At 39.3% G+C, this 16,514-nt stretch overlaps 1 protein-coding gene across 2 annotated transcripts in view; it reads left to right on the top strand.

Annotated features, from left to right (window-relative positions):
• ANOS1 (anosmin 1) overlaps positions 1 to 16,514 on the top strand; it is a 214,002-nt gene that overhangs the window by 160,416 nt on the left and 37,072 nt on the right. The window contains exons 7-9 of one of the 2 annotated variants that reach the window (XM_077988081.1): positions 11,452 to 11,657; positions 13,486 to 13,627; positions 15,611 to 16,104. In XM_077988081.1, coding sequence (XP_077844207.1) covers positions 11,452 to 11,657; positions 13,486 to 13,627; positions 15,611 to 15,810 — 548 coding nt within the window. In that variant the 3' untranslated portion in view covers positions 15,811 to 16,104. Of the gene's footprint in view, positions 1 to 11,451; positions 11,658 to 13,485; positions 13,628 to 15,610; positions 16,105 to 16,514 lie in introns of those variants that run through there. The other variant, XM_015126912.3, reaches the window with a different exon arrangement.

Below are 16,514 nucleotides of genomic sequence, written 5' to 3'. Positions count from 1 at the left end.
TTTTGTTTTTATTTTCTGTTAAGACTGTCTATCCTGCCTTAGTATTTTGCTTATTCATCTTGTCCACGGTTTCTCCTTGCATCCAATCAGGATGAATGTGTGTGTCTCTTTCTGTGTTTCATAAGAGCAGGTATGTTTTCTTTTTTACTTATTATTTCCACTGCCTAGAACAGTACCTGACACATAGTAGCTGCTCAGCAAATCCTTGTTCAATATATGAAGAAATGAAACATGAGTAATAAAAAGAGAAGGTAAGACAGAAAATGTTGTTTCTACCTTTAAATTTTCTCAGTAAGGGATGAAGGATCAATCTTTTTGGGTTGACGGACTCATTTTAGAACCCAGTGATGGTGACGGTTACACAACACAGTAAATACAAGAATGTCAGTGAGCACTTAAGATGAGAGAATTTTATGGTATGGAAATTATATATTTCAAAAAAGTTGTTACAGACATTTTTTCCCAGTGAGGGTCTTTTCTACTTTTGATGAGCTTGAGGAAGGTAGGGAAAGATGTGGCAGCATCTTGTTAACGTACTGTTTAAGTCTCCTTTATACATATCCTGGAGGGTTTGTCTTCCACCGTTTTACTGATTTGTTAAACTCCCATAATTCTGTGGTGCATCTTTACTGAAAATATAATGGAATCCACTATGAATTCAGTGCTTACATTTTTGGTTTGTAAGACTGTAAGAACTAACATTTGGGATGCATCTCAAATTGAGACATATGGAAATGTAAATTTTGGGTGTCGTATTAGTCTGTTTTCATGCTGCTGATAAAGACATACCCAAAACTGGGAACAAAAAGGCTTAATTGAACTTAGAGTTCCACATGGCTGGGGAGGCCTCAGAATCGCGGTGGGAGGCGAAAGGCTCTTCTTACATGGTAGCAGCAAGAGAAAATAAGGAAGAAGCAAAAACAGAAACCCCTGATAAACCCATCAGATCTCATGAGACTTACTCACTATCACAAGAATAGCACGAGAAAGACCCGTCCCCGTGATTCAATTACTTCCCCCTGGGTCCCTCCCACAACTTGTGGGAATTCTAGGAGATACAATTCAAGTTTAGATTTCGGTGGGGACACAGCCAAACCCTATCAGGTGTATTTGTCAAAGTGAGAGATAGAACAACATTTTAATAATAACTGCAATGACCGCGGTGTTTCAAAAAATGGTGCATTTTCATTCAGTAAATGCCGATTTATCCCTGTTTGCTCCAGAATTGAAAGTGTGCCAGTCTTCCGGTGGTTTAAAATTACTTATAAAAAACAGTCACCACTTCCAAGGTAGTAGTCTGTGCAAGAAGTAAGCAATTATCTATTGTATTTGGTTTGGGTAGAGAGACAGTGTTGATAACTTAAGGCTGGGTCAAGGAAAACAGGAAGGGTTTTTATTTTTTTTCATCTACCATGAATATCTCAGCAAATAAAAGTAAAATTAAACAGCAAAAATAGATAAAATGAGTTCCAGTTAGTTTAGGCTCACTGCATAGGATTCATGGACTATAAAGCTGATTTTCATGGAAAAGCCAAATTTCTTGTCCTTATCTTCTTTATATACAAAATTAGTCCATGTTTGGCAAAATGGATTGGCTACTATTTAATTTCTTCTTAAGTCATTTATTTTCCCATAACTTAGACCTAACTCAACATATCTATTTTTATGGAAAACCCTAAGTTATTCATAGATCAGTAAATTAGTTTCATGCTTTTTGTTTTCCTGGTGAATACCAGTTCTGAATGTTTTTATTGCTAACTCTTACCTCTTCCAGAAAAAATGCATAAATATAGGATGGGCAAAATCATTAATTTTTGTTAGCGTTTGGGATAATTTTTATATTTCCCTACTTAAATTGTCTATACTGTATTTCCTCCTGGTACTTGAGATGGGAAATTGGCTTTGAAATTAAAAATGAATAACAGTTTAATCGATGAATGCCTAGTGCTCATTTCTACTTTGTGTTGCTTTATTTAGAATATGGGACTGCATCTTTGCACATAGTAAGTTACCTTCACAGGTCACTCCCGGGGGTCTGCCTAAACTTTTCTATCCCATTCCATTTGGAACAAACAACATGAAACCTCTGGGTACAAGATGTTGATATGTCTTCATATTCCTACATAAGTTGATATTTGCTGCTTTGAAACACAAATTTCAACAAATAGAGATTGCCCATCAAAGATCAGACACCTTCAGAACCTGATCCAAGTGAAGGCTTTGAGTGTGAGCAGTTTACTTAGGAAGTGATCCAGGAATGTGGTAGGTAAGAAGGGAAGTAGGACAGGGTGTAGAAAGAATACAATAAAGGGCGAATTATTTACCATAGGCAACCTAAGCTTCCTCTCCACTGGGCACTCAGGGAGCTAGCGTGAAGCACACACACCTCAGAACTCCTCGCTGGAGGGGGGTTAAGGGTGTTAAGTCAGTCTTTGTCTGCAGCTGTTCCTAGCGTATCTGGTCTGCATGCTGGCAGAGCTTGCTCTGAGCCCAGACACAACCTTAGGTGAGGAGGTGTGGGAGGGCATTCAGAAGTTGAGCTGATGTGCCCTGAAACAGCATAGCACAAGAAAGTCAGGGCGGGACCCTGAAAACATCTGTTGTTTACCTCTTGTTTAACTCGACATCAGCGTGATTCCTGTTAGAGTGGATCTAATACATTTTGAATTATGGTTTAAAATAAATATATTAATAGTTTCATGAATAAAATGTGGTGAAATCATAAAAGGAATTCCCACATTACTAAATATTCCTAAGCTTCTTCCTCTATGGTACAAAGTTAATAATCAGACACAGGCATCCCTTTCTAGTTTTTTATTTTCACCTCTCTCATTTCCCAAAATCTGAGAAGCTTTACGTTATTGTCCACTTCTTGGAATGAGAAGACCACTAATGTCTAACCAACAGAGAGCCCAGATTTCGGGAATGGCCAATTTGGAGTCAGGGTTACAAATATAAAAATACCTTTGGGTTCCATGTTGCAGTTGCTTATCTTTTTCAGTAAATTGGTGTTTAACTTTTCCTTGATATTGCTGATATGTATCAAATGAGTAAAAATAGTTATTTTAAAATACAAAATTGCAAAATACAAAAATACAAAATATTGCATGCTTAGCATTGGAAATATATATTGCTAAGTAGCTACTACCTATTACAAAATAGTATTTACCAGTTTGCTGAATTTGGGAAATGACGTGTTTGTTTCTGGCTACTGTGACTACATCTGTGTGTCAATATGGGTAGTAAAAGAAGGAAGAGTTCTGATTTTGTGGATAGTGTAAGGCAAAATCCAAATTCATTTTTTCGATATGTTGCCAAAAGCGGGCAAGTATATGTTTGTTCATTTGAAATTAGTCAATATCAATTTGACACTACAAAATAACACACTTTTAAGGGATCTTATGAAGAAACATAAAAATCCAACTTAAATTATCCTTAACCTAGCATATTATCTTCTGGTTGTTACATTCATTTCCCTCCAAATTCCAAGTCCTTCATCCATCTTTTTCTCCTTATTTTCCCATGTGCATAGGATACATTACAAAGGAAAAGGAAGCAGACAGCATTGTTTTCACAGCATATAAGTATCACACTGGATGTTATTCCATGCATGCATTACAGAGTGTCAGTAAAACTACAGCAGACATCACTGATGGTAATAAAGTTCCCTGTTGCCCCGTGGGGACCCATGACTTTTTACTCTGTTCTACAGCTGCTCGGGATGTGCCATTTCCAATGGGCAAAAGGCTTGGCTGTACATATGTCTTGAAACTATTTAATAGTTGGAAATTTGCCTGCAGTGTAGCTTCAGCAGCTTTGCTAAGATTTTTTTTTTTTTTTTTTTTTAAAGGGAGAAGGAACACTACCCCAACTGCCAAGTCTGGAAAGAAAAAAAAAAGGTTGAAATATTATTAGAACCAAACTTCTATTTAGTTGAAAACTTTGTGACATAGTTATATTATTGTTTTTAAGATATAACTGCACTTGACCAAAGTTACATCAAGTATATACCACAAGTATACCTTACGAGGTATTCTTACGATGCATTTCTGTATGAAGTTTAATCTATAGACATTATTGGTAGAAATGAAATAAGTAAAATCAACATTCATTTTCTTGAAATAGGTATTGTTCTCCATGTGCACATGTGCATGTTTCTTTATGATGATCTATACTCGTTGCTCTCTTTGTAGCCTCATGGGTTCCTGTGTTTAACAAATAGTGTTGTCTTAAACCTAGAGGAGCCTGCCTCAGAAAAAGTGATGGCATTTCTGCTGGGACAAGCAGAAGTGGTCTTTTCCCATGAGATTCATGTCAGTGCAATAATAGGCCTGCATTTCTCCAAGGGTGATACGTGACTTTATTGTCACTTTACCCAACATAGGCTGAAAGTCTTTCCATTGTGTCAAACCTTCGTGCTTGTTACTTTGCCTGTTTGTGGCATGAAACACAAGAGGTTAAGTGACGAAACCTGAAATTTATCTTTCTGAAATCCAAATGTTCCATGTGATCATCAATAAAAGGAACTATTTTTCCCCAAGGCTGAAATTGGGTATACATGCTAAATATTTAGCATATTTTATGTTGGTAATCACATTAATTGTATAGCGTAGAAAGAGCTAATACAGCCTTCCTACTTCAGTTATCTCTGAAAATGTGCTTGCTCTCTGCAGTGTGTTTCTGCAGATAATTGTGAAGATTATAAGGAGGGAGTTGGCATCAAACAGAAAGAGAAGTGAGCTGGGGGAAAATGCCCGATTTGAGACTCAGAGGAAGGGTGAGGAGAGCACTGGTCTTGTGGTGTGACTCCCACCCTCTCACTTGAAGAGGCAGTAAATCAAACTCTGCTCTTGAAGTAGTGAATCAAACTGTGATCCTCAATTTCCCCATCTCTAAAATGAGAACAACAATGTTAACATTTAATAGACAAAATACAACTGTATGTTTGTAAAATTAGGGATAAACAGTGCTCATGTCGAGTTTCCTAAACCTAATGGTATCACACTTTTTGAAATTCTCCCAACCAGGGGAGAGCAGTCTGTGGCCTAGGGTCCATATTTGGCCTGTAACCTAGTTTTGCAAATAAAGTTTTATTGGAACATAGCCACACTCATTTGTTTACATATTGTCTGTGACTGCTTTTGAGCTATGAGGGCAGAGTTGAGTGATTGTAACGGAGACCATATGGTCCACAAAACCTAAAATCTTTACTATCTGGCCCTTTCCAGAAAAAGCCTATCAGTGCCTACACTAGACTATTGTAACAGACACTTTTCCCATTAAAAGGCTTTGAATTTTTACATTCTGTAGGGATATTGTCCCTCATTATGATGGTGGAATATATATGTAGAGTGTGGCACGTAGAGGTATGTATTGTTAGACCTTCAACCCCATTTTTCTGCTCTCATTTTTGTTCTCACACTCCTTGTTCTGCCATCAATGATGTGAATGACCTTGGACATATATCTTTACCTCTCTGACCCCTAAAACCCTCATCAGTTAAAAAAACGTGAAATAAGTTGCAAAATTCCTGAGGGCTTTATAATAACATAGAGTATAGAGTTTCCCTCTCTGACTCTGTCTCTCATAAGCCACTGTCTATTTATGCATATGTATATCTATGTATGTGTCTGTGTGTATATGTGTGTATGTATATACACATATATATATACACACACACATATATATAAATTTCACATGGAAATCTCCAACTACATTTCAAAATTCTAAAACAATTAAAACATCATGCATAATGAAAGAAAACATTCTGTATAATTCAGCCAAATGAATACACCTTGTTTCATAATGTAGGGAACCAATTCTCAAGGCAGAGAATGGCTTAAATATAGAAACTTGTTAGGACTGACTAAAATGCTTCAGATTAGACAAACTGGATTGACCCTGTCTCACCTGAACCCCATAGTGAATAAGTGGATGAATGAATGGCTTGTTTACAGGGGAGAATCACGGCAATAAACAGGTGATCTCTGCCATTTTCTTTTGGTTTTGTTTTCTTTTTGTTCTTATTTTTTTAAGAGCCAGAATCTCACTCTCTCATCCAGGCTGGAATGCACTGGTGCAGTCATACCTCACTGTAGCCTTGAACTCTCAGACTAAAGCAATTCTCCTGCCTCAGCCTCCTGAGTAGCTAGGACAACAGGCATACAACATCATGCCCCAGTTAATTTTATGGTTTTTTTTTTTTTTTTTTTTTCTGTAGAGACAGGGTCTTTCTCTATTGCCTAGGCTGGTCTTGAGTTCCTGGCCTCAAACAATCCTCCTGCCTCAGCTTCCCAAAGCACTGAGATTACAGGCGTGAGTCATGATGCCTGACCTGGTTTTACAATTTTATGGTGATTATTTTGGGGGAGAAAGAGATGGGAGTACCTCGTCTTGGTAATGGAAGTACACCATTTTGGTATTGTAAACTCAAAATGGGCCTTCCTTTTGAGAAAATGTAAAGAAAATATTATTAATTCATATCTTTTAAAGCATTATTTTCTCAAATGTTGTTTTCTTAAATTGTGTTGTTTCATGTTTCATAAAATAGATGATGTTATTCTAGATTATTATGATAACATCTAAGAAAAATTTTCCAGGGCAGGAAATGATGTAATAAATAACATAAATTAAAGAAGATGATCAAATTCAGTGACCTTTTTAAATGTTAAGGGTTTCTTTAGAAGAGGAGATTATTTTGAGCTTTTCCTTATGAGCCTAGAATATCTGCAAAATTCATATGACTACTTATTTTCAGCATATAGACATTCAGGTGCATTGCTGAGAACACGAACAGCTATTATTATCTTCTCACATTTTAATTCTTCTCTTGCCTTGAAGTGATGATTCGGTTGTAAGCTAGGTTCCCTCCCAGGAAGGCTGGTAACTCCCTTTTGTAGGTTAAGGATTGATTCCTACACCAGAGGAAGAGGGGTTGCTTTAATTATTTTATTTCAAACTGGGAAGAACATTCCTTTGATTTTGCAATTCACTTTAGGATCTTGTGATTTAGCAATTCTGATTGACAGGGTTTGAACCTGAAACTGAAATATCACCTTACAAATCAAAGCTAACGTTTAGGAGAAGACTGTCCTTCCTTCATTACTGAGGACATACTGTGGGCTAAATGCTCTTCTGGACCTTGGAGATACAGATGTGAAAAAACAGACAAACATTGCTCCTCTCAGGGGAGTTTTCACTATTGTGAGTAGAAGCAGACAGCAAATAAGGTACCTAATAAGTCAGTTTGTGTATTAGTCAGGGTTCTCTAGAGGGACAGAAATAATAGGATAGATGTATATATAAAGGGGAGTTTATATATACTAAGGAGTATTGACTCACACAGTCACAAGATGAGGTCTCACAATAGGCCATCTGCAAGCTAAGGAGCAACGAAGCCAGTCCAAGTCCCAAAACCTCAAAAGTAGGGAAGCCGACAGTGCAGTCTTCAGTCTGTGTTCAAATGTCCAAGTCCCAAAGCTGAAGAACTTGGAGTCTGATGTTCGAGGGCAGGAAGCGTCCGGCACGGGAGGAAGATGTAGGCCAGAAGACTAAACCAGTCTAAATTTTCCACGTTCTTCTCCCTGCTTTTATTCTGGCTGCACTGGCAGCTGATTAGAAGGGTGCCCACCCAGATTGAGGGAGGGTCTGCCTTTTCCAGTCCAATGACTCAAATATTCATCCCCATGGCAGCATCCTCACAGACATACCCAGGAGCCACACTTTGCATCCTTCAATCCAATCCAGTTGACACTCAGTATTTACCATAACAGTTAGTAATAAGGGCTTGGAGAATAATGAAGCAAGGCATAATCATGGTGTTTTGTTTTGTTTTGTTTTGTTTTGGTAAATGGAGCAAAGCATATGTAGCTATTTTTTTTAAATAGGGTCACCTTTAGTAGACCTGCAGCAGGAAAGGAGCCAGCTGTGGAGACATCAAGGAAAGCGTTTAGGCAAAGGGAGAGGAAAAGCCTTAGTAGCATCGCAGTTTTCCTCTCCAGGAAATAGCGTGGGAACCAGTGTGGCTGGGCTGAGGGGCGAAGGTGATAAAAGGAAAGGTGCTCTGGGAGGTAACTGAGGCATGAGTTGCAGGACATTCAGGACTGTGCAGTACAGAATCATCAGACTGCTGTATTCAGAAAAACCTCTAGGGAGGCAGTGGTGAGCCCTTGGCAATAATCAGGGAGAGGTGATGTTGGCTTGGCCCAGGACATTTAAGTGGTGAAAGGCAGTTAAATTTCCATTACACTTTGAAGGTAGTGCTAACACAGTTTGCTCAAGGGATGTGAGTGGAAAATAAATGTATGACTTCCAGGGTTGGGGCCAGAGCAACTGGAAAGAGCAATTCCCATGTACTGTGATGGGGGTGTCAGTGGTAGGCTATGTGTGGTGGGATGTGTGTTGGTGGTGGGCTATGCGTAGGGATCATGATTTTGCTTTGGGGCACATTAGTTTTGAATGCCTCTGAGACCTCCAAGTGGAGCTACTGGAATGTATTTTTTTGAGTATTGATATTTGAATGATTGCATCTGCATTCAGGGGCATAGTCTATGTTGAAGACATCAATTTGAAAGTTATCAGAACAAAGATTTTTTTAAAACTGTGACACTTGATGCGATCTCTAGAGAGTGAGTGTAGATGAGAAGAGAGGGGCCCCTGAATTCAGACGCAGAACACTCTCCTGTCTAGAGATCATGGGATGTTAAGGATCATGGAGCATGGGGCTGAAAAATAGCTTCTGTTGAAACTGAATGAAAATCCAGTAGAGGCTGGGCGTGATGGCTCACGCCTCTAATCCTAGCACCTTGGGAGGCCGAGGCGAGTGGATCACCTGAGGTCAGGAGTTCAAGACCAGCCTGGCAAACATGGTGAAACCCCATCTCTACAAAAATACAAAAATTAGCCAGGCATGATGGCAGGTGCCTGTAATGCCAGCCACTCGGGAGGCCGAGGTGGGAGAATCTTTTAAATCAGGCAGGCAGGCAGAGGTTGCAGCGAGCCGAGATCATGCCATTGCACTCCAGCCTGGGTGACTGGGTGACAGAGCGAGACTGTCTCAAAAAAAAAAAAAAAAAAAAAATCCAGTAGAGTAATGTCCTGAACACCAAATGAAGGTTGCATTTCTAAGAGAAGGAAGTGATCAGCGGTGTTGTGAATATTGATGACTGGGGGAGTCCTCAGATGGCTCTGCCAAATCTCCTTACTGGGGTGCTTCCCATTGCGATAACAAGAGGAAAAAAACATTTCCTCCTTACATATGTGATGTTCAGACCTCATAGGAGCCACCTGATGCAGTACTTGTCTACTTTTGACCTGCAGGTCATCTACCTCATATTACTTGTGTGTTTCATGTAAGATATACATAATTCTGGGTCCCACCTGCACTCAGGGAATCAGCATATCCCAGTATAAGTCTTGGACATTCCAGAGGTTCCTGATGTTGATTGAGAATGGCTTGACTCAGAAATACCATTTGATCCAGCAATCTCATTACTGGGTATATACCCAAAGGAATATAAATCATTCTATTATAAAGATGCATGCACACTTGTGTACACTGTCACACTATTCACAATAGCAAAGACATGGAACCAACCCAAATGCCCATCAACAGTAGGCTGGATAAAGAAAATGTGGAACATATCCACCATGGAATACTATGCAGCCATGAAAAGGAACAAGATCATGTCCTTTGCAAGGACATGGATGGAGCTAGAAGCCATTATCCTCAGTGAACTAATGCAGGAACAGAAAATGAAAGACTGCATGCTCTCAATTATAAGTGGGAGCTGAAGGATGAGAATACATGGACACATGGAGGGGAGCAACAGATACCAGGGCCTGCTTGGGGGAGGTGGGGAGGTAGAACATCAGGAAGAACACCTAAATGGTTGCTGGGCTTAATACCTAGGTGATGGGTTGGTTTGTGCAGCAAACCACCATGGCACACATTTACCTCTGTAACAAGCCTGCACATGTACCCTGGAACTGAAAATAAAAGTTAGTTTAAAAAAAAGAGAGAATGACTTGACTAGCAGTATCACATAATATGCTTTCAATTAGCCTCTTACCTAAAAAATACTATGAAGCTTTCTTATTTTAGAAAATAAAGGAACTAACCTAACTAAATGTCCAGACATGATATATCATAGAGGAAAGCAATACATTTCAAAAAATACCTTATGTTTCCATCATTCCAAAACCACGAATGACTGAGAGTAAAAACATGGATTTTTTTTCTCCAGTCTTCTTCATTTATATCAAGTTAGATATAACTTTTTTGAGCCTCCAACACAGATGGTACTATAATTAGAATTATTTACAGCATCTTCCCATGATGGCATCTTGAAATGAAACCCTCTGTAAATCACTGGTGGTGAGCAGCATCTCCACTTCTCAATTTGTAACAGAAAATGAAGTAAAGACCCTCCAGCTTTGCTATATTTAGTCTTCTTCATATATATAGTTTCAATGGATATTTGTGAGGTGGTAATTCCAGCACCTCATCTTTCTCTTGACAGCTGAGAAGCTTTTCGTTAATAAGACAAACCAGAAATAGTACAATCACAAAAATGAATGCTATCCGTAAGTCATCCAGTGTGCAATGTGGATAAAAAATAGTGCAGGTTTTAATTTTTTTTCTTTTCTGATTTCGCTTTATTGCTCTTAGCTGATGCAAGAATCGCTAGCTACAGGGCATGAAGATGAAAACAATTACTTGTGTGAGCTGAATTTCTTTTCCTTTTCAGAGTGTTAAAAGGTGATTCTTTGTTGCTTACCTATTTAATGTCAATTCACCCCGGTTGAATTATACTATATTTTACCAAAATGTGTCAATTTCAACACAGTAAAAATTTGGCTGGGTTGCCCTGGTATGGAAATGTCTAAAACGATCCTTCTGTATTACAAATTTGGACCAAACGAATTTATATTACTGTTTAATAGGCTATCCTTTAATACGAGGCTTAACAAGGAGATCTTACTTAATTGCTTGTTGTCAGCTTTGCTTTTCTTTTACCTTTTTTTTTTTTTTTTTTTTTTTTTGGAGACAGTGTCTCATTCTCTTGCCCAGGCTGGAATGCAGTGGTGCTAATCACGGCTCACTACAGCCTTGACCTCCCGGGTTCAAGCAATCCTCCCGCCTCAGCTTCCTGAGCAGCTGGGACCACAGGCATGCACCATCCTGCCCAGCTAATTTTTTATATTTTGTAGAGACAGGGTTTCACTTTGTTGCCCAGGCTGTCCTCAAACTCCTGAGCTCAAGAGCTATGCCAGCCTCAGCCTTGCAAAGTGTTGGGATTACAGACATGAGCCACCATGCCCCTTCACCCCCGTTTTCAGCTTTCCTACCTATAAAAAGCAATGCTTCACGTGTTGACCCTGTAGTCATTACATGTCCAAAGATGTTAGTTTTGTGGATTCATATGATGTGTCTTTGTACTGGAATTTCAGATCCATCTGCCCCACCAGCACCAGCTAACCTCCGATTGGCCAACTCCACCGTCAACAGTGATGGGAGTGTGACCATCACTATAGTTTGGGATCTCCCTGAGGAGCCAGACATCCCTGTGCATCACTACAAGGTCTTTTGGAGCTGGACAGTCAGCAGTAAGTCTCTTGTCCCAACGAAGAAGAAGCGGAGAAAGACTACGGATGGGGTGAGTGGGAACTGGAGGAAGGATTGTTCTTCCCACAGAGTGAATTTCAACTCAAGGCAACTGGCCTGAAAAGAGGCCTCTGCTGAACTGAGAGAGGCCATGGATGCAGGAAAGCTTCCCTCCCATTCACGTCTACCAAGGAAGTTCACAGAATGCAGGGTCATGCCAGCTGTTCTGCCTTTTATATTTTAGGCAGAAGCATTGGCATTTAGACCGTTGACCTCCTCCTATCTAAATGTCAGTCACAACTCTGGAAATCAAAGGAACAGTTTAAATGATCTCCATCTTACCTGTCTGGCCATAGAAAATGATATTATGCAAAATGTGCTTTACTTTTAGGTTTTTTTTTTTTTTTTGAGAGAGAGAGAGAGAGATCCTTGTAAATGAAAGAGTGGATATTCATGGCTTTTCTGTTGTGAGGTGTTTCCGTCTATAATCTAATCACTGAGCAGTAACAGCTTAGGAAGGGCACATGTCACAATATGTTCTTCTCATTGATTAAAAGGATCTGGAGTGGTTTATTCGTCAGATGCCAAGAAATAAAATCTTCATTGAACCATTTTCTGCAGTGAGATTCTTACGATATCAATCATCTTGTATTATTTGAAATGCTTACTGCATAAAAATAGTTACTTGGATTCCTTTTAGTATACATTCCTTTATCTTGTCATAAAATTTACATAAAGACCTTTTCCTGTCACTTATAAAGTTGAATTTCGTAGATAAATGTTTAGAAATGAAAAGATAGCAAGGCTAAAGATTTCAATATCTGTGCCCTTCAGAATTATAAAACATGCCTCAAAAGTCTGTATCATTGATATTTAGCCATTATACTATTTTCACTTTATTTTTGTGAAATTTTATGACAGTTCCATTTTTCATATTGAAGGATTTTGCTACAAATGACAGTGGTAGTGCACACTTACCTCATGAGCTGAAAGAGCTGAAATTGGGGAGTCGCTTAGGAATCTAGAGGAAAAGGTGACATGATGACATGCTGACAGGCCCCGCCCTCCAGCCCCCGCCCAGTACATTATGACAGAAAATAATGAAGCACCTTGAAGCATTTTGTCAAGTGAATTTTTCTTTTGTATAGCTTTTGGTGGAAATTTGCTCCTAGAAAATTTAGAACAGATATCAAAGAATTACAATTAGTGCCAGTTCATAATTTTTCCAGGTATGTGGCAACATAAACCTCTGTTACTTTATTACAAACAGCTCCCTTTCCTCTGAGAGGTGGTGTCTCAGAGTGCAGAGGGCTCAGAATGATTTATTTCCATGTTATCTGAGACCACTAATTGGTTTAGAAACAGTATTTTTGAAATACATTTGGCCTTTCTATGAAGTTTATTTTTAGTTTTTATTTTATTATATTTTTTGAGACAGGGTCTCACTCTGTTGCCCAGGCTGGAGTGCAGTGGTGCGATCACAGCTCACTGCAGCCACAACCTCCTGGGCTCAATCTTCCCGCCTCAGCCTCCTGAGGAACTACGGTGCACACCACCATGCCCAGTTAATTTTTTTTTTTCTTTTCTTTGTAGAGACAGTCTTGCTATGTTGCCTGGGTAGTCTCAAACTCCTGGGCTCAAGCGATCCTCCCACCTCAGGCTCCCAAAGTGCTGGGATTGCAGTCAGGAGCCATGGCACCTGGCCTGAAGTTTATTTTGATCTGTAGTAAAACTGAATTTTCAGATTCCAAAGATATAGAAAAGTTGGTAAAAGAAATCAGAAGTTGGTATGCTTCATAATGACACATGAGATTTTGCAATGAAGATGAGAGACATGGAAGGTTTGTAATGCATTTTGGGTATATTCTCTTAATTTCTAGTTTCAAAATTCTGTGACCCTGGAGAAACTCCAGCCAGACTGTGACTATGTTGTGGAATTGCAAGCCATAACGTACTGGGGACAGACACGGCTGAAGAGTGCGAAGGTGTCCCTTCACTTCACATCCACACATGCAACCAACAGTAAGTGACTGTGTCATGTTTTTCAAGATGACTGTGACCTGACGGGCACCATATCACATCAAGGCACAATGGAGGGAGAGTGAGTCTTTGATTTGGAATAATTACATGGCAAGTCTTCTTACCCACACGCATGTGACTATAGTATTTAAACTATGACATACAAAACAGTTTGACTTTTGAATTCTTTCTTATGGTTTTTATCTATTGTAGGTGCAATTTTGGTGTTGTAATGGAAATTTAAGAAAACTTACCTTATCTCATTTTAACAGATTGACTTTTTATGTTTACATGACGTGTACATGTGCGTATTACATACTTGTTTTTAAGGTGAATACATACAGTTAAACTGTTACAAATTGATGTCATTTCTGCTTCCACTGTTTCTGTAGTTTTTGTTGTTGTTGTTGTTTTTGTTTTTTTGTTTTGTTTTGTTTTTTTGAGACAGAGTCTAGCTCTGTCACCCAGGCTGGAGTGCAATGGCATGATCTCAGCTCACTGCAACCTTCGCCTCCCGGGTTCAAATGGTTCTCCTGCCTCAGTCTCCTGAGTAGCTGGGATCACAGGTGCGCACCACCATGCCTGGCTAATTTTTGTATTTTTAGTAGAGACAGGGTTTCACCATGTTGGCCAGGCTGGCCTTGAATTCCTGACCTCAGGTGGTCCACCCACCTCGGCTTCCCAAAGTGCTGGGATTACAGTGTTTCTCTAGTTCTGTATACAATACACTTATTTTTGTGCAATTATTTTACGTATTTATCTCCCAAATCAAAGTTGGGCACTTTGAAGGCAGAGACCAAAATATATCATAGTACTGAGAATAATGTGTGTGTATGTACGCGAGTGGATGGGGAACACAAAAAGTGATGTGGCATGCCTGTTTTTCTTAGTACTACACAGTGGTCATAATTACTGCTCGAAAGGTTACCTGATACTCCATTGAGTGAAGTTACTAAATCTTTCTCATATTGCTTTTCCTTGTTTCTTTTTTTCTTACCTAGTATGTTAGTATGTTTGCTGGGAACTGAGCAAAACAAGAGAAGAGTCTTATATGACACTCATATCAGAGTCAGAGAATAAGTTACTTGATGTTTCTGGCTTTGTTCAAACATCGATACCGGTTAGAACTTCCATGTAGAGGCTCCTAGCAAGGTTTCAGGAAATTGGGACAGATTAAATGAGAGTAGGAGGGAGGAGGCCTTTGTCTCAGGGGCTCCTTCGATGTTGATTTTTTTTAGGCTAGCAGGACCCCATCATCATAGCTGCCTTTGATCAGGGCGGTGGGCCTCGTTCAGAAGGAGAAGAATGTGTTAAACATTTGTCTGAATTTAGGAAAGGCAATGCTGGTCTTGCAGAGTGAGACACAGGGGTTGCTCATAATTACCTTCCACCCCTGGGAAAACGTAGGATCCAAATGGGCAGGTTTGTTTGAAATAATGCTTCAAAAAATGGTCCAGAAACAGAGATTTCTATCTGTTTGAGAAATAGTCTCTTTGGAGATTAAATGGACTTGAAATGGTCGATTTGTATGTGAGTCTCGGTACAATATAAATTTTACCTAAAAGTTCTCATGGAAATATGTTTAGTAACCTCATTCATTTTTAATCCATTCATCCATCTACTCATCACATTGAAATTGTGTGCCTATGAATTATGACATCACTGTGTCTAACGCCAGGAATACTATATTATACATATACACACACTATATGCTGTAATACACTATATACACTATATATATGCACTGTATAGCAATATGTTCCATACTTTTCTATAAATATAGTGTGCACATAGGTATACATGTACACATATGCATACATATACACATGTGTCTACAAATACACACAAACATGCACATAACTATACACACACATACATTATTCCCAGCACGATGATGTATTTTGGTTTCTGCCTTAAAAGTGCCTAATTTTGAATTTGGGAGATAAATATATAAAATAATAACAAAGATCTGTGTGTTGCATACAGACAGAACTACAGGAAACAGTGGAAGCAGAAATGACCGACATGGAGGTGGGAATGAGAGTCACATCATCCCTCATGAAGTCCTGAAGAGTGAGCGATCTGCAGGCTCACAAGGAATGGACATCATTCCACACAAACGCAGCAGCGTGGATGAGCGTAGAGAGTTAGAGAAGCATATTGCATGGGCAAAGAACTCAGCGTGAGGAAAGAATGAAGGTGGATGGGCCACTGCTCTCTCCCCTGGAGGTCTCATGAGTTGCAGGGATTTAACCACCATCTGTGTGCTAATGACTCCCTGCCCTTCCACCCTGACCACTCTTTGAACTCCGGAGTCCTACATTCAGCCACCCACTTAGCACCTCCACTTGGATGGCTTGCAGATATTTCAAATAAAATGTTCAAACACGAGGTCTGGATTTTCGCCCATACCTGTTCCTCTCTTGGGCTTGCCTATCTCAATAAATGGCACCAAGATTCAGCCTTTTGCTCAAGCCAAACATGCAGAAGTCATTTTCTTTAAAGAGCAGTCAGTTTTCTTTAGAAAATATCAGTGTACTTACAGATCTCTCTCTTTTTGGAGTCCACTCTCAAGACAGCTACCTAGTTATCTTCAATTCTCACTTTTCCCAAAACTGCATCCTTCACTATATTCTTCTATATTCCTCACCAACCCCCTTCTCAGGCCAAAATCCTTTAAACTTCAGCTCATGCAAGAGCTGTCTTTCTCTACTGGTGGTGGAGATTTCATCTGTTGTATAAAATAAGCATGTCTTTTAGTCTCCTGGTTCTTCCAATAAACAACATTCTTTCCCCATTAGAAACTGGTATGGGATTGCAAATTCCCATAATTTAATATCTGTTAATTTCCAGAACCAAAAGCAAGGAGAAAAAAAGTCCAACCTCAGCT

The sequence above is a fragment of the Macaca mulatta genome, chromosome X, assembly GCF_049350105.2.
Source record: "Macaca mulatta isolate MMU2019108-1 chromosome X, T2T-MMU8v2.0, whole genome shotgun sequence".
Classification (NCBI taxonomy): Eukaryota; Metazoa; Chordata; class Mammalia; order Primates; family Cercopithecidae; genus Macaca; species Macaca mulatta.
Note: the sequence above shows the minus strand (reverse complement) of the source record. Positions and strands in the feature narration are given on the sequence as shown.